At 37.4% G+C, this 23,011-nt stretch overlaps 1 protein-coding gene across 6 annotated transcripts in view; it reads right to left on the reverse strand.

Annotated features, from left to right (window-relative positions):
* LOC140243716 (RNA-binding motif, single-stranded-interacting protein 2-like) overlaps window positions 1-23,011 on the reverse strand; it is a 540,753-nt gene that overhangs the window by 443,256 nt on the left and 74,486 nt on the right. For all 6 annotated transcript variants that reach the window (XM_072323379.1, XM_072323381.1, XM_072323378.1 and 3 more), the window contains exons 3-4: window positions 19,730-19,831; window positions 12,414-12,650 (exon numbers count right to left, since the gene is read on the reverse strand). In XM_072323379.1, coding sequence (XP_072179480.1) covers window positions 12,414-12,650; window positions 19,730-19,831 — 339 coding nt within the window. The remainder of the gene's footprint in view (window positions 1-12,413; window positions 12,651-19,729; window positions 19,832-23,011) is intronic.

A 23,011-nucleotide genomic window follows, 5' to 3' on the forward strand; every position in this document is an offset into this window, starting at 1 on the left:
AGTGTAAGAGAAGTGAAAAAAAATTGTATCACTTTGGATCATGTCAACTTTTTCTTTTCTTTTCTTTTCTTTTTGATGATGGAAATAGATAAACTATTGAATTGAATTGAAAAACAATAGTATAGCTCTCAGAGTACAATAGTGGCACATTTCTTTTTTTTTGTGTGTTGTATGGGTCAATATGTCACATCAGCCATTCAGTTTATTAATCCATGGGTGCCAAACACAATAAAGCCTTCATTGTATCAGGTCCTACTGGATGCTTTAGACAAGAGTGACAGCCTTCCAGCAAACTCCATTTTTTGTTTTGTTTGTTGTCTTTTCTCTTTTTGTCCTCATGAAACAGAGAAAGTAAAAGGCTATTTAAAATGATTCCCATCTAAAGGATAATTTGGATGAGTACATAGAGTACATACTGAATTTGTCATCAGATCTAAATAGGGCTGTATTGTTAGGAGTCTGGAATTATGAATGAAACACATCTTTTCAAGTCATTTGGTGATGTCTTACTCCACTTCATTTGCAGGGGGGTAGGGGTACAGAAAAAGTCTTGTTTTATATACATCTGGTCATGCAGATGCTATAATAGGATATAAATTACAAATTCATACAATTATTTTCCATTGCTCAGGGGTATATAATATCACATAAAGTCATGAGTACTGTCTTTCACAATTTAGACAAAATTGAAACAATTTGACCACAGGGCATAAGTTAAACGGGATGCTTCCACTTTCTCATGCAATCATACATGGTTCTTCTGCCACATATCATCCTTTCATTTATATTTGGAAAAAAAATCATTGATTCGAACCATCAACTTTGAAGATTAATATCTAATGATCCTATACACACAGGTAATAGTTCTCATTTTATTTCTATCCATAATACCAAATATTGGACTAAGTATTGGACTCTCCCTTGTGGAAATTACAGTGAGAAATGAGGTTTGGAGGGAATTTTTGGTGAATTTTAATCCTGACCATTGACTTTCAGCCCTGTCATTTCAGGCTACTATTTCATGATTATTTCTATCCTTTTAAGAAAATGGCATTTAATTACCATTGCACATTTCAAGCTGAAGTTAAAGCTGAAAAACTGACATTTCCAAGCAAAATGAAGTAATGTTTGACCTTGACCTGTGACCTATCACTACTAGCATTTTCGTGCTAATCATTTTCTTTTTTTGCTTCGTGTATTTCTATACCCTTCCCACCACAATTACATTAATACTGAGCATTCCTAACTGAAATATGTTGAAAATGACATTAAGAACAGTGACCTTTGACCTTAATGCATGACTTCTATGCAAATAATTGCTCATTCATTTTAGCCTGCTCAACCATATTACATTACCACTAAACATTTGTAGGCCTAAATGAAGTAATGGCTAAAAATGATATAATTTCTCAACTTCAGATACCTTTAATCTTACTATTTCAGGATTACCATTTTCAGTGTAACTTGCATTTCTGCTTAGTGGAATTTGTCAGGTGGTCTCAACACCATGTACACCTCCAAATACTGGACCCATGAATTATGAAAGCTACAAATTAGAAACAGCACAAAATTCCAATGTATATACAACTTTATAGTGTATGCTCTCACTTTCCCAAATCAAATTTGGGGCAATAGCTACATCTTTAAGTTGGATTTCTACCATTCTCATCTTAACTATGAGTTTAAGAAGAAACAACACTACTTGCAGAACAGTGGAACACAATTTGCTATGTTCACAGGACATATGTAATCCAAATATCATACGACGTACATACAAACGTATAATTTAAAGATACAGACAGACAGACAGACAGAAATACAGAAATACACAGCTATGTAAATGTATTAAGAGTCTGGGAGAGAGGCTAGTGCCCATTAGTTCATGTGACTTCCTGACTCTGACATCTCTCACGTGGCGCAATATCCTGCGTAACAGTACCTCCTTCCTATCCAAGCTTGGTGGCTCTTATAAAACTGGGTACCATATGCATGGCTTGCAATTAAGAACACGAATACATATACGGTGGGACCACATGAATAATTAGGAACAACGAACAGGAACTACTGAAGACCAACTTATCTGATTTGGCGAATATATCACAAACTATTACATGTGTACAGAACTTTCATATTGCATCACTCTACAACACACATTTGTAATACCTGGTGTGCCATAACCCTACGGAAGACCCATATCAATTCCATAATGATTAGTGGCAGATCCAGGAGGGGGCACACCGGGCGCCCTCCCCCCCCCCCTCTTTATTTTTCTGTTAAAACAAAAGATATAAAAGGAAAAAGTGCTTTCCCCTTTTAATTTTGTAAAGGTCCCCTCCCCCCCCCCCCTTTACACAATTCCTGGATCTGCCCCTGGTGATGGACCCTTATGTTGACTTCACTCAGTTTTAAGCAAAATGAGCAAAATCAACTATATATTACAACGTACACAGTTCTGGTAAATCTAGTAATTGATCACAACTCAGTGAGTCCACACGATCCAGATTCAATACAGAGCACCAAATATCTTTTGAAACATTTCAACACAAATTTTCTGTTCCTTTGACCACTGCGTATATAATGGATTACATACAACACAACATTGGCACTTCTGATAATTGCAAGGTGCCCAATGTTTAAACAATTTTTTGCAAAGGACATCTTTTTTTCAATTTTAGACCAGACATGAATATCAATGACAGACTGAAATAAAGAAACTCAATACCTTAAAAAGAGCTTCAACATTTCTGCAAGTAAACCCTTCACTATATGTGATTTTTAAAAAAATAAAATGGTATCAATATCATGGGTAAACTTCACAGAATGTTATAAATGGTATGGGCAAGTGATATTTCAGGTGTTTATAACCACAAAAAAAAAAGGAGTCTGTGCAAATGTTACCTGCATCTTGTGTCGAGTATGGTGTGGTTTCCCATAGAAATATCCTCCACCACTGCCACCTCCACCGGGGGAGAATGATCCAAAACCCTTCCCCACCGCTGAGCCGGAGTTATGACCGTTGTACCAGTACCCTCCCACTTTGGGCATTCGTCTGGATCGGCCGTGCATGATCACCACTTGTGGAGGGGAAGAAGGGGGCGGGGACGGGGTTGGTGTAAGTGGATTGGGATAGGGGTGGGGAACAATCCTGGGGGGAGGGGTGGAAGATTCTGAAGGGGGTACTAGGACACTTTAGTAACAAGGAATTCCAAGATGGTCCGTCCAATTTATAGTCTTTTCAATTGTTTACACTTCAGGAACCAAGAGGCCTTAGAAGTACTACCAGCAGCGGAGTAAGAAAATCCCCGTTCGATTGGTGACAAAGGGGGAGGGGCATACAACAAAAGTTTTCCAAACTTGTGAAGATGATCTGTAAACGACACTCCTGGGGACCGGTCAGTGCTTGCTTTGGGGCGATGGCGGGTGAAAGAGAGAGAGAGACGAGGCCACAAAGGGAAACACCTTTTGTAGAAAGAGCAGGAATAAGTTGATTCTTCTGGTAGCTGAAGTTGGACTATTCCGAGTCTAATCCGCACCTACACTCATAAACACATGTATACACATGCCCGCACACACAAACAGAGGTGTTTATCAATCAGTCCTCACAGACGATCAACCAGACGACCCAGAGTATGCCGGCAGAGTCAGAGGGTGTCACCAAAAAAAAAATGGAATCAGAACAGAGTTTCCAACCGAGGAATAGACGATGACATTCACAGCTTAGTTGCCTTTGTGATGCACTACACTGGAAACAATGGTGAGGAATGCTGATCCCACAACTCTTCAGGCTATTGGCAAAAAAAAAGAAAGAAAAAAACTTTTTTTTTTTCTCTCTCTCCCTTCAACTTTGACAAATGTGGGCATTAAGGGCATCCGTCCGGCTTTTGTAACTCTTGGCTGCAGTAAAGCACATAATATCCCGAGTAGGATGTACATGTACCACGTTGGGGCTGGGTGAAGAGCACTTGATTCTTTGGCTGTCGGTATCTGTATGCAGATAGCTAGCACTGGTCTGTGTGTGTGTGTGTGTGGATGTCTGCAAACTTGCCGGACAGAATGTGTTTTACTTGAAACAGTCACTTTAATAGCTCTGTCAGGATATAGTTTAAGAGGAAGCCAGGGACAAAGCAGAAAGTGTGCTAAGTCCTTCGAAAACCACTTACATTCCAATTGACTGTTCTACTATTGAAGCAAGAATATACTAAAAAAAAATTTCTCTCTCCTCTTCTATCTCTCTCTCTCTCTCTCTCTTTCCTTCCCTCTCTCATCCCTCCCCTTCTTCCCTCTCTTACCTTCTTTCTTTCTTTCTTTTTTCTCTCTGTCTCCCTAGCCCTTCAATAAATCATGCTAAAACTTTTCAATTCAATTCAATTCAATAGTTTATTTATTTCCATCATCAAAAAGAAAAAAGAAGGAAAAAGTTGACATGATCCAAAGTGATACAATTTTTTTTTTCATTTCTCTTACACTCGTCTGATAAAGGTTTTTTTTTTTTAGATACAATATAAAGTGTATACACGAATGATGTCGTAAAAAAGAAAACTTGACACGCATACTGTAAAAATAAAACATTTGTGGCATGAAACTTTCGCGAATTGGAGCTGACAGCCTTTTTCATGGCATAAATCTTTTGTGAATCGTCACAACATTCAATGCATTGCATAGAAAAAACACTTTTGAGTGCATTTTACTTTCACAAATCTTGGCTCCTCGCAAAATCTGTGAAAGTTTCATCCACACGAACATTCCTGGTTTTACGATACCCTTCCCAATGCAAATGACTTCAAGCATATCTAAAGTTGCAGTTTTCCTTTCAAGCCAGAATGGATGGAAAAAATGAGGGGAAAAAAAAACTTCCTTGTGTTCTATGATAAAGGAAAACTCTGTGATCCTTTGCAAATGAGAGCAGACACAGGAAATTCAACCTTTGCCATGTTACAGTGTATAAACATTCAAGTGACTTTCAGCAAACCAACCTGGAAGCATGGGAGAAATCGGTGGTCCGATTGAAAAAAAAAAAAAAAGAGGGGGGTTCTTCGTATTCTACACGGGAAAACTCTGTGAAGCTTTGAAGATGAGAGCAGATACAGGATATTCAAACTTAGGCATGTTATAGTGTGCATATGCGCAAGTGACTTTTAGCACACCTTTACCTTAGACACCCAGTAGCTTAGGGAAAAATGGTCGTCCGATTGAATCAATCTTTATTTGCTGCCCATCACGGTATATTCTAAAACCACAAACAGCGCCCATCAGTGAACATGTGACTCCACTCACATTCTTAGCTGTGTGCATGCTTACGTAACTTTAATCCACCCCATGTTTCTAATCTTAACCCGTTGAGGATGAGTCCCGAGTATACTCAGGCAGGTGTCTATGAGAAATGCGTGTTGTAGCAAATTCAAACCGTCCTCAATGGGTTAAAGATTTTAACCTTTTTAGTTTTGAACATTGATGATTAGCTTGTAGTTTAGCCCCATGCAGACACACTCAAAGGATACTAATCTGAAAGATTAGGTAATGATCAGAACCACAAGACATCTCAGGGTTTACACTCTATTCACGTGCTGCAGGAGATTCCCACCAGTAGCTTAGTGTCATGAGAACACGACAATCAATGAACTCGAAAGCTAGCGTGATGCCTCTGTGAACCCTGTTCCCCTTCATAAGCTTCCGGGTCTAAATCCTGTGTGTGTTGGACACTACTGTATCATTGCACATTAACAGGTTTATCGCTAGTGCTGCATGTAGGTACTTCTTCTGGTTCTGTGGTTTAATCAACGGGTGGGGCTCTCACTGGAATCTTCACTTATTCTTAAAGATTAGGTGTCATGTGGATGCATGTTGTAGTTCAAAATCACAAGCTAATCAAAGAAGTTTATATGGTCTTCAAGTCAAGCTCAAAGATAAGAAACGTCGTGTGAACCTAACTATTAGAAATCAGTGATAAAGCTGTCGACATAATTCGTTACCAGGATTTTCAAAAATATCCCAGTCAGGCTAACCTTCCCACCCCACGGTATCCCCATGTTACCCCATCTTTAATTTGTTTCTTTCTTTATGAGACAGGGGAAGATTCCCACATATAAGCAGCCAGCCACTGTTCCCAATGTAGTCTCAGAGATACAAGAAGTTACAATAATTATGGCATCCTGAGAGGAAAGAATCATATCATTTTGCATCACAAGACAAGATGGTATGCATAAATTTCAATGCACGACTTGCAATTCTCAAAGCATGTCAATACACTGACATACACTTGTACCTGTGCAATGTCTATGGAATCGAGGAAAAAATGTATATTTATGTTGGTACACTCAGGTACTTGCCCAATGCATACCTTTTGAATTTAGTGGGTGTTTATCCTTGGTGAGGAACAATATTAATTATAGACCATGGTTGCCAAATGGGGTCAGAAAGACACAGATAGACAGAAAGTCAGACTAACAGAGAAAAGACAAAGGGGCAAATCTACAGACAGATAAGCAATAACAACAACAACAACAACAAAAACAATGGGCAGGAGATAGAATGAATAAGAGGGAAGGAATACCACACTAGGAAACCACAGAAGCTAGCCTCTTTCCAAGGCTCTCCATGCTGTTGTTAGCACTGACATTTGGGAGCAAAGTGAGCCACAGCTTGGCCCTTTGGAGAAAGGGCATTTTGAGGTCTATAAAATGTTGTTATCATTCATGAACTGGTAGAAAGCCTAATCTGCACTTCATCCCTGCTGAATAAAGAAAATAATTTGGTTAGTCACTTCCAGCCCATAAAATTGCTAGATTCACCAAATCGTCATCTACACACAAAATGCACAATGCATGAGCTTCTTTGAACAGATACACACTGATTGGTTGTGGTCTTCACTACCAAACACTGGTATCAAGATCCTACAATTTAAAGGCATTAGTTAATAAATTTGGATGGGCATCCAAAGGCCCTCTCACCAAGGGCTCACCTCTTGCTGCTGGCTCTACCTGCCTCTGAAGCAATGACACTCGGATCAGTTCAATTTTCTGGCAATTACAATTTATAGTGAGAGGGCCTTTGGTAGAGGCTACACAGAGGCTTGAACAAGCACAGGGCTGATATCGGAGACAGGAAGTATAACATCCTAAAGCAGTTTGGGCAGGTTTCAATGGCTCCAGCATATGTTACCCTGGTGATACTAAGTGAACTTCAGATTTTAAATGTTACCTTCATCTAAGTTCAATCCTTATTCACTTATACCACAACTAAAACATCAAGGCTGCATACTTACACACACACACACACACACATACACATTCACCAAACATACACATACATATTTTTTCATATAATTTACTCAAATTCTGTTTTATGATACGGATATCATATTCACATTGAAATAATTACACACACCCACATACACACACACACACACAAACAAACGTCATGCATTTCATTTTCCGAAGACAATGTGAATGCTGAGTGTCCGTCCATGCAAACACAATGACAGGAATTTTGCCCTTACAAACAGAACAAGATCAAACCCAAGGTAATAGAACAATGTTGGATCTCACCTTGACTAAAATTGCCATACCATTTACCTATTGATTAAAGTGAAAAACCATTCTACATTCAGATCGGTTGGAGTCAAGGGGTCAAATCACACACAAAAAAAATAACCAAATTACAGAAGTTTTTTGTTACCCTCAAACTACTGTAAAATCAGAAGAAAAAGCTTGGAATAAAGATATTACTGCAAAACCAGACATTTTTATGTGCATGAAATTTTCGCTAATAGGAGCCTATATCATTTCTGGAACATGAAATTTTCGCAAACTGCCACTAGCATTTCATGCATAAAAGTGTAAACAAGAACTTTTGTGTTCATTTTAATTTTGCTAATCTTGGCTCCCCTCTCACAAAATTTGATACAATTTCATGCACATGAAAAATTCTGGTTTTACAGTAATAACTTTTTTTCCATTTTTTTTCCCCAAATATGATATTGGTCACAATGATATTCTATGCAAATTTCAAAAGGTGATGTCACTGGCTCAAAAATCTCCTACTAAACTGCACAGAAATCTCCATTAGATTTTTTATCCTTGAAATCAAATAAAAGCGATTTAAATCAATTCAATCATTCACATCAATAGATGATAGCATTTTAAGAGGGTGTTGTGTTTGTAAATCAAGGATTAAAAACATTATTTTTTTTATAGAGCAAAATGCAGAAAGAGAGCGGGTGAAGGACCGATGGACTATGATGATATTACCTTCATTGTAAATGTAAAAGGGATAAGTTTTACCCTAATGTACCCACTGACCTTTACACCAGCTTATGACTTGTATATTCATCTGTTCTCCTAACTGTTATCATGCATTACTGTTTGCTTGTGAATTTTGAATATGCAATGCACACTGGGAACATGGCTTCAGCATGTGAGCTCAACATGTGAAATATGACTTCAGTCATTTAAGATTCAGCACACAAAAACAGTGTAATAATAATACAGAGTCTGAGGATAGAGAAAAGAGTTTAGTCTTCCCCGAAAAGAGAAGCTGAAGTCACCTCCTGTCGAACTAATATAGTCAATCCAAGCACAAGAGTAGCCCAGCAATTTAGTCATGGTAATATAACCTGTACCTCTGTACAGATGAACTACTGTGAAACCAAAAATGTTGGCGTGCATGAAACTTTCTGGTATATCACGAGGAGCCTCGATTCGCAAAAGTAAAATACACAAGAAAATTAAACAAATCCTGTATTACTACTAGATATAGTATACTCGTAAATTTTTTGTGGATGGCAGTTTGTGAAAGTTCCATGCCTCAAAAGGGGCTGTCGCGTCCACTTTGCAAAATTTTCATGCTGCAAATGGTTCTGGTTTTACAGCATCCAACAGACTTGTAAAGTCAATGTTCACTGCTGAGGTGAAGTCTTGCCTTCATGGGTACGAAATGCACTGTTCCTGCACTCAGCTCAGAGGTCCATATTACAATAAGTTGTGATTAACTGGAAGACAGCCTCAGTCTTAATTTAATAAATAACTGCATAATACCCAAATGTAGCGATCACTTGCATGCGCTTGAAGTGTGGGTCCTTGGCACTGAGCAAGGCACTTGAAGACTAACCATGTATGTGATGTCATTTGTCTACAGTGCTTAACTTTGACTCATTTCCAGATCATTAACAAAATGTCTTTTGAAAACTACAGAAAGACAGACAGACAGACAAACACAGACTGACAGAGAGAGGGGGGGGGGGTAGGGAGAAATAACCAAATAAAAGAAACATGCCCGCTTGACAGGCAAATGATGTGTTAGATATTCATAATTACCAGCAGCTCAAAAGATTGATCAAACAAGAAGAAAATCACTAGTGACAAATTTTAAGACCGATTAAAGTCTAGGCCTAATTTCACATCAGTAGTTTGAGTCAAATAAATGATTTCAACAACCACTGTAAATTCTGGCCCTATAGTTTATGACTGAACAGTACACAAGACTTTAATTCTATGTGTGCCACAGTCCCACACCAGACTCAGTCGATGCCTTGCCAACTTTGCATAATTTCCTCAAGCACACAACAGCGCACAACCCTATCGATAACTCCCACTATGTGACAGTGCATTGAAAACATCACAGCTTTGTCATAAGATATACATTATAGCAAAATTTGCAGTTTCGCCACAACTTTGCAGCACTGCATTTCTAGCATAAATGCTTCTACAAAATGTAATCGGACGGTTTTCCAAAAGCCCTCATGTGCTGCCATCTAAGAATAAGGATGTACACACGGGGTTTACACCATGGCGCCCAGAGACTTTAAATCATTCAGCATATGGAAGTATTCCTTCCTCTTTTCTCCTCCTTCCTCTTCTTCTTCTTCTTCTTTCTTTGTCTTTTTTCAACTTTTTCCCACCACCATCAGGAAACAGGAAGTGATCAAGGAAAGAGGACAGCAAGATAAGCTTCCTCTGCTCTGCTACCCCCAGCGCACCACTACATAGAGAGCTAGGCGTGGGACCAATGTGATGCTTTGGACATCAACCTCACTGGCACCTACCGAGTTTAGTCTGGCTCTCCAAATTTTTTAAATGAAGAATGCACCTTTTGAATGTAAGAAATATCAAATACAATTTTCTCAAAGAGATTTTGTGTACATACTGTACATTTATGCTAGCAGGGAAAAAAGTCAGTCAATCAATCACTCCATTGATGGTTTTCAGTGTTTGGATCGCGACAGCTCTGTCTCATTTATAAACAGAAAATGAAGTTGAAACATATTAAAGAAATATATTCATGAATTGATATAATCATATAAAAATGACTCACATATCAATTATCTTTAAGATTAAAAAAAAAAAAACCTGCATTAAAATTTGATTATAAATTAAATCATAAAGCAATTTTGATTATATGTGAATAACAATTCAATATTTGTGCTAACATTAACTCAGACAATGAATTTTATACATAACTCAATACAGAAGAGTTAAAGCTTTTACAACATCAACTGAGCATCTTACAATAGCCACATTGCAGAAATTAATATGTAAGCATGAAATTCTCCCCTCATTCTACTTAATCTACTACATACAATGGTTGAAAAACCATGCACTGAAATTTTTTTAATCACATAGAAAAATTTTATAGCACGTCTTGTGCTCCGATCTTGTATATCACTTTTTTTTTCAGATGGAATAATATATTTGTTAGGTCAATCATTAAGTTAAAAAAAAAATGATAAGATGAATTTATAAGAAAATTCAAATTTCCCTCATACCATAATTTCTGAAGTGTGTCTGTAAATGCATTTGCCATCAGCACAGAAAAAAAAAACCCTATGAAATGGCTAAATGGTATGACCATGCACTTGCCACAGCAAAGAAATACAGTCGTCCTAAATATTTAGAAATAAAATTGCACTATTCCACTTTGGAATAAAATTTCCTAGTGCGGATTGTTTGTTTGGCATATGATATATCTGCTGTCATGTTCTTAACAGTGTTATGCAAGGACATTCATCATGTGGCCACTGGAAAGATATTCTGATCATATTAGGAGAGGTCTGTTTCCTCTTAACACTTGACAAATAATCTGTTCAAAGCCACTATTATCAAAGTAAAGGTTTAATATGAAGAGTTTGTTCGCAAAAACCGATAAGTCCATTTTTGAAGATTTTGAAGTACGGTCTCTGTCATAAAGTACAAAATAACACCTTTTAAATGATACATTGGTCACTAGATATTAAGGTATACGTTTTGATGTTATGGTCAAAAGAAGCAAAATTTCCTTATTATTTTCTTTATTTTTCTTGACCTTAAATCACATATATCTCTATTTGGCAAATATGGACTTATCGGTTTTTGCGAACAAACTCTTCATATCTTTGTATGGGCATATCAATCAAGGGAGTTGTTGTTGTTGTTGTTGTTGTTGTTGTTCATTTTCCATCTGTGAAGATGGCTGGATAGCCCATATTCAGCTACACTAAGCTGGTCTTCCATGGGGTCCAGTTGGTTGTGGGGTGGGACCACTTCACCGGGTTAGACACCCTGCTCTTTGCGATGAATGAATGAAGCGGGATCTTTTACGTGTATGAGCTGTGACTCTCTCATACACGGGACCTCCATTTTATGTCCTATCCGAGGGACAGAATGTTTTGCCTCTTGCTAGAGGGGACGGTATGTTTACACACAACATTGCTCAGTCCAGACTCGGGTTCGAACCCGGGCCGCGTGATCGTGAGGCAGACGCGCTACCGACTGAGCCAACTCACCGCCCAAGTATGGTTGACTGTGGTCATACTAACAAGGAAGAGATAGAAACATATGACTACCCCAACATACTCAAAAAAACAAAGGCAAACAAATGCACAAGAAATACACATACACACACACACACACACACACACACACACACACACACAAACATACAGTAGAAAACTACAACAAACAAACAAACAAACAAATGCCACATGTTTTCAAAGAAGTGAGTATCTGCCACTGGTGTATGTCAGGAAGCAGAGTCACTTCACGCCCCTCTCCAAAAACAAACAAATAAATAAATGAATAAATAGAATGACAGTGTGGCTGCACTTTGTGATATCAAGTTACAGCTCTGGAACAAGATCAACAATAACGTTAATGTCAATTATAAGTATTCATCAATAAAAGCTATATTAAAGATGGTGATGATAATGATAATAATAGTAATAATAATAACAATAATAATAATAATAATAATAACAATAATAATAATAATAATAATAACAATAATAATAATAATAATAATAACAATAATAAGAAGAAGAAGAAGAAGAAATCAAATATGAATATGAATAAGAAAACTGATGACATAAATTGTAACAATAATACAAGAAAACACTGACAACAGCAGCTCTAAGTGAAGCAGAGGGAAAGGCATTATAAACTCACATGACTGACGACTGGCGGACTTGAGAAGGCAGGGTAAGGCTGTGGGTGTGACTGCTGAGGGGGGTACCTCTGCATCCCCGTGGGGCTGACGGGCGTCGGCCGGAAGTATTGGTGCCAGCCAGGGGCTTGGCTGCCTGGTGGGGGCGAGGCCAGGTTGTGACTGGGCCACACCCCGTGGTGGTGGGCCTGAGGAGAGGTGGTGTTCCGCCTCACAACTTGGAAGGCAGGGCGCGGATGCTGCAAAGGGGGGCGCGGTCGAAGGAGAACAGGGAACGCGGACAGGTGGTAAGATGGGGAAAATATAATGAGAAGGGAACATCACACACAAACAACATTACATGCAAGATGTGGGACTGAAAGCGATAGCAGCTCTTAACATACACAATGCATTTTTTTTTTCAGCAGAAGATGGACTATATAAGTTTGCTTTTTTTTCCACATATAAGGCCATTTGGACTTTCACATTTACATACTCTGGGTAGTTCTTTGATAAAAGGATGGCACAGCAATAGTTCCTCTGAAACATTTGTAATATATCTTACATTACAAGATTGGCTATCTTAATTTCAATTTAGTTTTTTTAGTTCAGTGACATTTGCTCAAAGCAAATATTAATATACATAAAAATAGTACATAAAATAATGCAATCAATGTGAATATGCTGGGGGCACATCTCTGGAAGTAAAGAACTTGGGACAAGTTTGCCCTCATCATGAATTGATATGATATGCATTAATATACTTCATATACTTTCTTTGATATAAGGATGTAGATATGTGAGCAGTACTTTTGTCTCTGAATATATCTGCATTTGATCACTCTGCTTTCATGGCAATGTATTTGCATGCATTTATCAAAATATCCTAAAGAGCAGAGCATTCACCTAAAGAGGAAAGTATCAATTTTATGACTATGAAATTATTTATCTTTGGAGCAAAACATCACACCATCTTCAAGCTGGGAGAACACTAAAAATGTGAATTAAGTTGCACAAGTACTGTGAAATTACTTATTAAAATGTTAAAGCTATTTAGGTACACTCACAAACATAATTGTAATAGCTGAGGCAATGACAGTGATCTTCTTTACTTCTTGACTTTAACAAAGATTTGCATGCTGGTTGATGAAGCTTTGTGACACACTAATATTGTCACCTCTGCTGCGATGCCTAACTGATTGTAACCGATGTCATCCTTTCTGGAGAATGTGAGTTTTTGAAATTCTGCGACATTTTGTGCAACTGCATTTAAAGTAGCAAGGACAGCAGAAAGTTCAAAGGAAACAGACAATTTCAAACACTTTCTGCACATCAGTCATTATTCTTTTCTCTCTCTCTCCTTTCTGCTTCAAAGTCTGTTTTTATGTATTTCTCTCAACCGGTCTAGAATGCATCAAATGTCATAAATTCATGTCCATTGTTACACCTGTCTTTACCCCTTAATCACCTCATTTTTCTCTCTATTTCTAAATATCTTCAAAAAACTTATATGCCATAAAGGAGAATTCCCCCACATCTTTTTTTTTTTCCTGATTACCAATCTGTAATTACCAATCAGTCTGGTAACATATTTCTGTCAACATATGAATAACTGTACTTATAGTATGTCTGCATAAAATCATTATATACATGGATTAACATTCCTCTATAAAACTCTCTCTCTCTCTCTCTCAATATATGTATTTGTGTCCTTTTCCACTTCACTATTTCCGTTAATAAGGCTAAAAAGGATAATATCTGTGGTTAAAGAAAAAGAGATAAATAATAAAGTAAAAAAATGAAGTCTCCTAATTCATAACTTTATGGCATATAAACAGAGTAGAATCACTCAATGGAAAGAAATATTTGAGGAATCCACAAAGTCCAGATACCTAAAAAAAAAAAAAATCACCTGTCATTCATTTTTAATCCGCCAAAGGACAAAATTTTTTGTTGGTGGTGGTTTGTTTTTGTTTGTTTGTTGTTTTTTTTTTTGTATGGGCCAAATTATCTAAATGACCTTAGATTGCCTGGAATGCTTTATTATTGATGCCACTCCATGGTAAGGTACAAGAGATACAGGGTATATTACCATACAATAATGTGTAGTGACCGCATTTAGCCAAGCATGTTTGCACACAAATACATTTATACCTACCTGGAATCATTTCATCTGCAGGCAATTCTAAAGACTGTCTATTCTATCTTCTTTGGTAACATTCAGGTCAATTACAACAAACAATCCTTTAAAATGGACATTGAACCTTAATTTATATTCATAATGTTAGTTTTCACCTTTCTACCTGAACACAACTATTTAAGTTGGAGATTAAAAACAAAAAGTCTATGCACATTAAGTATTTTACTGGGATTTCAATCTGGAATATTTCTGTGAAGCAACAGGTATAAATGTAATCAACAACTCACTGAAATAATTAGTGGGAAATTGCTAAGTTTGGTATGTCTGTGAATGTTCTCAGTCACCCAGGTAAATAAAATTACAAGTAAGTTCAGTTGACTAGATTTACCAATATAGTTCATGCTAAGTTTGATACTTGAAAAATGATAATACCATGGCTCTCAAGAGTGATTTTCCAATTTTCATTACAATTTTAACTTTCCTTTGGTGCCATTTTTTCTTATTATTACAGCCAACTTAAACATGAAGTGGCATTTTATCTTAATCACTGCCCCTAGCCCCCCCCCCCCCCCCCCCCCCGGTCCACCTTTTTAACTAAATATTGCAATATAAATAATATACAGCAAGGAATGCAAATAAAAATGCCCTCTAACTGCTAGTGAAGCAGGGGGTATGCTGATCAAAGCCGTGACACTTAACAATAGATGGCGCTATCACACTTTAAATCAAAGGACAATGTTGATGCTCCCACAGATCATGAGAAGGACCAGTACCACTGCACCATCAGTGGATTGGGCAATTCTATTTCTTGATTAACATTTATAGATTCACCATCACACACACACATAAACATATATATATATACATATACATATACATATACATATACATATACATATACAAATACATATACACTAAGGTTAATCTACCTCATCAATGAGGTCATTTCTTGGGTTTTGTTGTTGTTTTTCCCGAAGGTAGAGTCTTCAGTGTATTAATGTCACTTACCACAATCTTCCCCAAAAATTTGCCATTGTGATTACCCTAGCCCCACAAGTATAGGTTTAATTATGCACTTGGTCAAGAGGGGGCATTGTGGACAAAGCATCTTTTGTCCAAGGACATACACATAAGGCAAGATTTGAACTCGTGATCTACTATTTCTAAGTACAGAGAGTTGACTGCTATTCCACAATGATCCTCCAGAGTGTCTACAATGATTGTTTGCATCATCTGTATACAATACATTTGGAATATTTACTTGACATTTCCAACAGTACACATCTACTGATAACTCACATCAAACATAAACTGCAAAATGACTTGCGCATGTGGGAAATGAATGGATTTCAGCTTCTCTGAATATTAACAAATGTGAATTCTACTTCTGTTCTTCCCATTTTTTTTTTAGTTCACTTTATGCCTCTGCCTAAAGCATGATAGAGGTATCATGTTTGTTTGTTTTTTTTTTTCTCCATCAATTTTGAGTGTTCACTGCTGTCATGGAATAATTACAGTACACACTGTCACATAATGCACATATGAAATGACAGCTACTACATGTGTAAACACTTGTCAACATCTATACCTGCCCTTACAACACAGGCAAATATTTGATATGGATAGACATTGATTCTGACATTTGATAAATATGATTATTTCTGCCGAATGTCATTCAGGAATGTCACAAAAGGAAGATAGGTTTTTGTTTGTTTGTTGTTGTTGTTGTTGTTTTTTTTTTTGTGGGTTTTTTTTTTGTGGTAACATCACAAAGGGCTGCACATAGATGCAGTAAAATAGTCCCATTAGTCTGCACTGCACAACCTTAGTCCCACCTCATGCATATTGTGTGTGTATCTTGTTTTGAGCTACAAGGGAGTGATTGCAACAACTTGACAGAGATTGCACATGATTTTGAGTGGTCACGGGAATGGTATTTGATAATCGTAATATATAAAGTTATCTTCATCAGTAGACAAGTCAGACATAAATTTTTGTTCTTGAATCTATCCCAAGATGCATCACATACCAGTCCCAGTTAAAGCCTACAACCAGAGTTGCACTGAATCGCAAAGCAACAAATCTGACACAATTTATTCAATTCATCGGTCAAATAACCAGCTATGCTCTAGTACGACAGAATACTTATCTTCCATTGATTTTCACCGTTATCTTTCCAATTCTGCTTTTACATGAAGTTTTCCAACTTTGACTTGTGTGTTTTGTAGGTTTGTGTGGGGGGAGGAAGCATGACCTAATTTGTTGCATTTCACTGCAATTTGGTTTCTGCTACTCTTCCTCCCCCTGAATTTATAACCCAGATTCCCCCAACACAAATTGGTCAGAAATTGATCAGATTTCCACGTGTGACAAGACGACACAGGCATGGAGAAGCAACAACAAGCATACCCCCACGATACACCTCGACAGGTGCATTTCTACCCTGTATTGCAGCAAGGCCGGGGGAGGCACGTCCGGAAAAATTCTGACATAACTAGTCAAAATCTCACTTCTCTTTAAGAAAAAAAAAAAGAGTAAAAATGTGACACTTAGAACTGGTCACTAAAGCAAACAAACAAATGCACCTAAAAGTGAACGCACAAAGAAAATGCAGAATACTTCAAATTGCCTGGAATATTTGTGATTTCCAAAAATGTCTAGGGTATGAATACTTACATATCATTCCTGTTATTACAATCCATTTTAGAACAATTGTTGTTATTACCAACATCTATATCACTATCTAGTCTTTATTAAGTCTCATTATTTAGCACATGCACAAAAACTGAATTTATCAAACATATGTGATACTTATCAAATTGATTTCAAATTGCATTCTTTTAGGTACTCATATTCAAAAGGCCTTTTTTATATCCTTATTGATGATTTTATAATTAACAGGAATATTAATAATAATCTTAATGCACCATTGCTTATATATAATTTTCACAGAACTTCAAGTTAATTTACGGGGCCAAAACTTTAGGATACCTTATCTGTAATATTGAAACAAAGTCAAACTATGAATCTTTTTCATAAAAACTATAAATCACTTTTCTTTAAAAAGTATAAGTCATTGATGACTTGTTTTATATATTATCAGTCTGTACTGTAGTATTTTGTATTAATGTAATTGTTCATGTTTATGTCAATGTAATCAGTTGTACTTGGAACTAGCCTTGACATGTCAAGGGCCTTTGCTAGTTCCCCACATCCAATGCATTTACTGGGCTACAGTGTTTTGTTGGCTTGTTTGCCTTTGTATGGAATTACACTTTGTGATTACAGTTACTCTGAAGAGATGTGAAATACATTTTAATTAATTAAACTGAAAAAAAAATAATTATCATTACCTTCATATTTACTGCTGTTAAACATACCTATAATCATTAATACTATCATTAGCACCATTATCAGTCATTTTATCAGGGATAGAGGTAACAAAATCATCTTTATTAGCATTATCATAATTATCACTTGGATCTTGGATATCATCACAGTGAACGGTTCCATCATCCATACTGTAATAATGGTAAGTACTGGGAAACACTTGCTCTACCAATTCCCTCTTCAAAACAGCAGAAAGTACCATGTAGAATCACCTTAATGTCATCGGAACATATTTCAGAACTGCAAGGTGTGAGTATTAACCTTATGGTTCGTACTACATACCAATATCACTCAATCTTACAAATGAGTATAAAACAAATTAAAAAAAAAAAAATCTGAAGAACCACTGAGACCTACAGGGATTTCCCCAAAACTTTAATCAGCCAATCTACATCTATGACTAGCACTGTGTTACGACCAAAATCACTCTGAGAATGATCGCACAAAAGAAACAATCAACTAATGTTCAGGCGGTTTATTAACAGTGATATTGTGGGTACAGACTCGTAATCGGCTTTCACATCAGTACAATAATGAGCAATAGAAACAATTACAAATCGGTAATAGAATCACTTACATATTATGTTATCAAATAGTCCTTTGAAAATGTTCAGATACGATGTTCGATGCACCGATGAATGATCCTTGGCGCACCGATGAATGATTCCTCCGACGTAACTCCAAAGGCACAGGTTGCATTAATCCACAGTATAAATCCGGGGTAAAATCCACGATAGATGTCCACAGCAAAACGTGTAGAATCCAAACGTTATGACGACCACGTCCAGTTGCGGCGTTGAATGATGATTCACTTTATAATGTCCAACGAGGAATCCAGCCCGTCACAGCTTTGCCGTAATAATGTCCGTTGACACTAAAATATGGAGTCTATCTCCAACGTAGGCAAATTAATTCTCTGCAGGCAAAATGTCTCCCAGGCCTTATCTCCACAAACACAGTTTGTATAGCAGGTCAGCAGGTAACACAGGACTGACTGTAACAAGTCGTTTCAGAGCCAGAAGTGACGTAACTCTCAGAGCAGAGGTGTTGGGTACTCTGCCTACCTCAGAATTTCTCCTGCTTATATACTATCCATTCACCCCTTTCTAGTACATTCTGTAATTTTCTCCAACCTGGGGCTACATACCTGAACATACTAGCAAGTCCAAATTCCAGGAATCCTGGATGACTCACTGCCTAATATGTGCATAACATCATTGCCAAAATTAACTACCAATCACATTGGGTTACAAGGGCAGTGCCTCACTCAGCCAGCACTTCCTAGAATTTTCTGGAATGGGTTAAATCATTCTAGATTGAGTGAGCTATAATGCATTTCCTGTCACATGCATACATGTACTGTAGCTACATTGTATACTATGTAGAAAATTCTCCACTGATCTGGTCAGCCTGTATGTACTATATCTATATCATATAGAATGTTCTCCATTAATCTGGTCACCCTGTGTACATACACATTAAACAACCATGCATACAGCCTTGATACATGTACAGAACTACTTGTGTGTACATTTGTGACAACTGTAGCATACCTGGGCCATGTGCAAAGATAATCTACTAAAATGATAACAAGATCTGAGACAGACAGACGGACAGACAGGCAACCTGAAAGGATGATACCTCTCACAGCCTTGGGGGCAAAAAAAAATCAAAAATGCTTTACCTGAGATCTAGTTCAGATACTTTTCATAACACAAAGCCAGACAGAATAAACACAAGTCTTCTGGGCTTTTTTTTTTCTCAGGTTACCATGACAACTGATTATGATAGATATCGATCAGTACTTACCTGAGGTTGAGGTGATCTGGCAGTGAAGGCGGTGGGACTAACTACTTGTGCTGGGCTCCTCGTTTGTCGTACATACCCTACTTTATTTTGTGCCATCTGATGCTGGATAAAAGAAAGAAAGCAAGGAAAGACATGTTTCAGAACTTATTTAAAAGGGCTCTAGATTTCAATTGTAACCTTCACCAGTCCTTGGTTGATATTTGAAATAGTATGAACAATCAACCCTCCCAGATGAACTGATTCCAAGGACCAAAAATAGGGAGTGTTAACCAGAAGATGGTTTACAGACTTTCTTGTTTCTACTTTAAAAGTAAATTTGAAATGTCACACTGTGTGTAAACTAAGCTTTCCTAATACCAAGGTGCCTCCATCAGAATGAAATTTTAGTGGAATCTGTTTTTAAACAACGTGCAGTCAAACTCTGTGCAAATGTTAATCAGTTCTGAAAAATTTATATTGAGACAGCAATGTCCATCTTCTGTTTACCATGGATCTTACCCAACAAGTCAACAACTAATAACAGATTATCAAGCAACCCATAAATCTTGATCATCAGTAATCATAATTTCATGGAATAAATTTGTCAGTTTGATAGTCATAACACACATAGCAGAAAAAACTAGAAATGTCGCTATGGCGACTGGTATGCCTCCACCATAATGCATGATTCTCCTAATAGGTCTATAGTACATGTGGACAATGTGTGATTACATTTTCACAAAATTGGCAAAATAATTAAAATGACAAGTTTGTCACAAATGTCTTGAATGTTCACCTTCCTTGACCTAGGTCTAATTGGATGAATAGGAAAGCATGTATTTGGGAATTTTAGGACTTTAAGCTGGGGTAAGAGGAGATAGTGGACCCTTCTTCTAGTCCCTCCCTTCAGGTCTAACACCTGTCAATAGAATGGGCTATCCCCCAGCTCCAATGCTATAATTCTTCTACCAAAGATACCATTCCACAAACTGGGGAAAATTCATGAAAATCAGCAGTAGCAGCTTGATGAAAATTAATTAGTCAGAGACAAATTTCTATCCTAAATTCACCTCAGCTGGAGACTCAACACAAGTTGCTTTGAATTTGAAGGGACTTTCTAATATCTGTTTCATAATAGGTATAAATGAGCAAATTTTTAGTCAATAAACTGCAACCTTTCTTAAAATGACCTCCGAAAAGAGTTTCATTAGAAGACATACCACCTGACAATTTTACGTCTAAAGTGTGGCAAGGTGGCTCACTTGAAAACAAAACACAAAATACACTGAACTTTCAGTATTACTTAAACAGACAGTCTGAAAATTTTATTTTCAACACCTGTCTCTGTGGGAAATGATTTACTGGTGCAAGACCTCCAAGGGTCCCTGTTTGGCGCAATGAATGCAAACAACAGAGGGAGCCCTAATCATTAGACAGTTGGTCTGATCGAGTGAAGCTGGCTCGCAAATTTACATCAGAGCGGCTGGCATAACAGACAGTGGAAGTGAGGACCATCACTCAGTATGAATGCTGCAACAACATTCAATACAGAAATGTGAGTCCATAGCTGCGAGTAATGCTCACACCTATCTCTATGTGTGGGGCAGTGCTGTGATGTACTCGCAGCTTCACCACCATCCTTTGCATATATACACACATATGTCAAATTCCCATAAATCATATTCTACCATAAACATGATAATTGCAGGCACAATATGGACCAGCTCATTTGTTCGTTGTTTTTTTGCCGGTAGTACCTAGACACGTTTCCCTGGCTATTGCGAACATTGACAGGAAAGATTTACAGCTGAATATCATCGCTGCAGTGTATCATATAATCAGGACATCCGCACAGAGTGTCATGGGAATGAACAGACACCAGACCAGACGGACAAGACCTCAGATATGTTCACACTTTACCTTTAAAGCTGATGACAGCTACATTGTACTTTCAACGACAGGTGAAATTGTTCCTTAGCTACAGAAACCCCTTCCATATGGGGCTATCATGCCTGCTAATTCCCAGTGTTCTTTATCAATGTGCACCGGCCACTCACAATGATAAAATCCAAAAGGTGCAGCATGTTGCATGCCACAACCCCATGTCACAAATAGGGCATATAAACATGACATTTTGAAAGAAAAGAAGACAGTGCCGCTTTTATCAGTGGTACCAGGTAATAACAAGCTGTATTCAAGGCAGAACCCAATACTATTATACAAATAATGCACAAGTGAGAGTGGGTTAGTGGAGATGTAGCACACTCAAGGGTATTTACGGTGGTGTAACACGCACAAGGTACAGCAGAATGCATGTTGCATGACATCATGAATACCAAGAGTGTGCTGCATCTCCACTAGCACCACAAAGTTTTAAAATGTGTGCATTACTTCATTCAGAAAATAGGTCTGTGAACCATTTTTCTGGCAGAATTTTGTGTTGCAATACAAATGGGACCACTCTTCAATCTGCCATGCAGGCAACCGTACACACGAAAGTGCAAACGAGCCTGTGAATCTAAGCAATTGTTTGGGATCGTGCCGTGCGCACAGAGTATTCGGTAATCCGCTATCTACTTAGGGTAATGCATAGCGCAGTTATGCTTCTTTGCTGCACACATTTTGCATTCTTTTAAGCGTTAGCAATAAAATACAGAGTGCGCACATGACTCGTTTCAGCACTTCCGATTGGCTACACTCAGAGAACTCATTTTATAAAAACTCATGTTAACTGTTTTAGCACCACCAAACTAAAATCCTATTGATCCTGTTTATAAACCTGTTACCTATGGGATTGAGAGGAGGGGTAAGGGAGAATGAAACCCAAATATAGATGTGGATAGAGTGAATGCAGCAATACACTACAGTAGAACACTATCAGTGAAGTTTGAGGAAAATGGGACAATTCCATTAATATTATATAAATACGTTAAGGGTAATATCTTTCCCCATGCTTTCTAATAGCAGCAAGTCAAGAGCTCTTTTAATATGCTAGAAAAGTGAAAATATGTTGAAATTCCTTAATCTTTTCTTTATATCATTCTTCATATATGACACCACAAACTATAGTAGTCTTCTCATCCAGCCATGATCACACAAAAACTTCAAAGATTCATAACTTTCGATTGATTGTCTAACTTTTCTCAAACTTTCACTGATGTGTTCTACGAGTATTTGCTGCATTCACTCAACCCGCCTGTATATTTGTGTTTCATTTCCCTTTGAATTACTATTTCAAGCAATCATGTATGATACCCTGAGTACTGTAGCACTGCCCCCTATTCAGACGCAAGCCAGTTTATA

The sequence above is a fragment of the Diadema setosum genome, chromosome 20, assembly GCF_964275005.1.
Source record: "Diadema setosum chromosome 20, eeDiaSeto1, whole genome shotgun sequence".
NCBI classification, from domain to species: domain Eukaryota; kingdom Metazoa; phylum Echinodermata; class Echinoidea; order Diadematoida; family Diadematidae; genus Diadema; species Diadema setosum.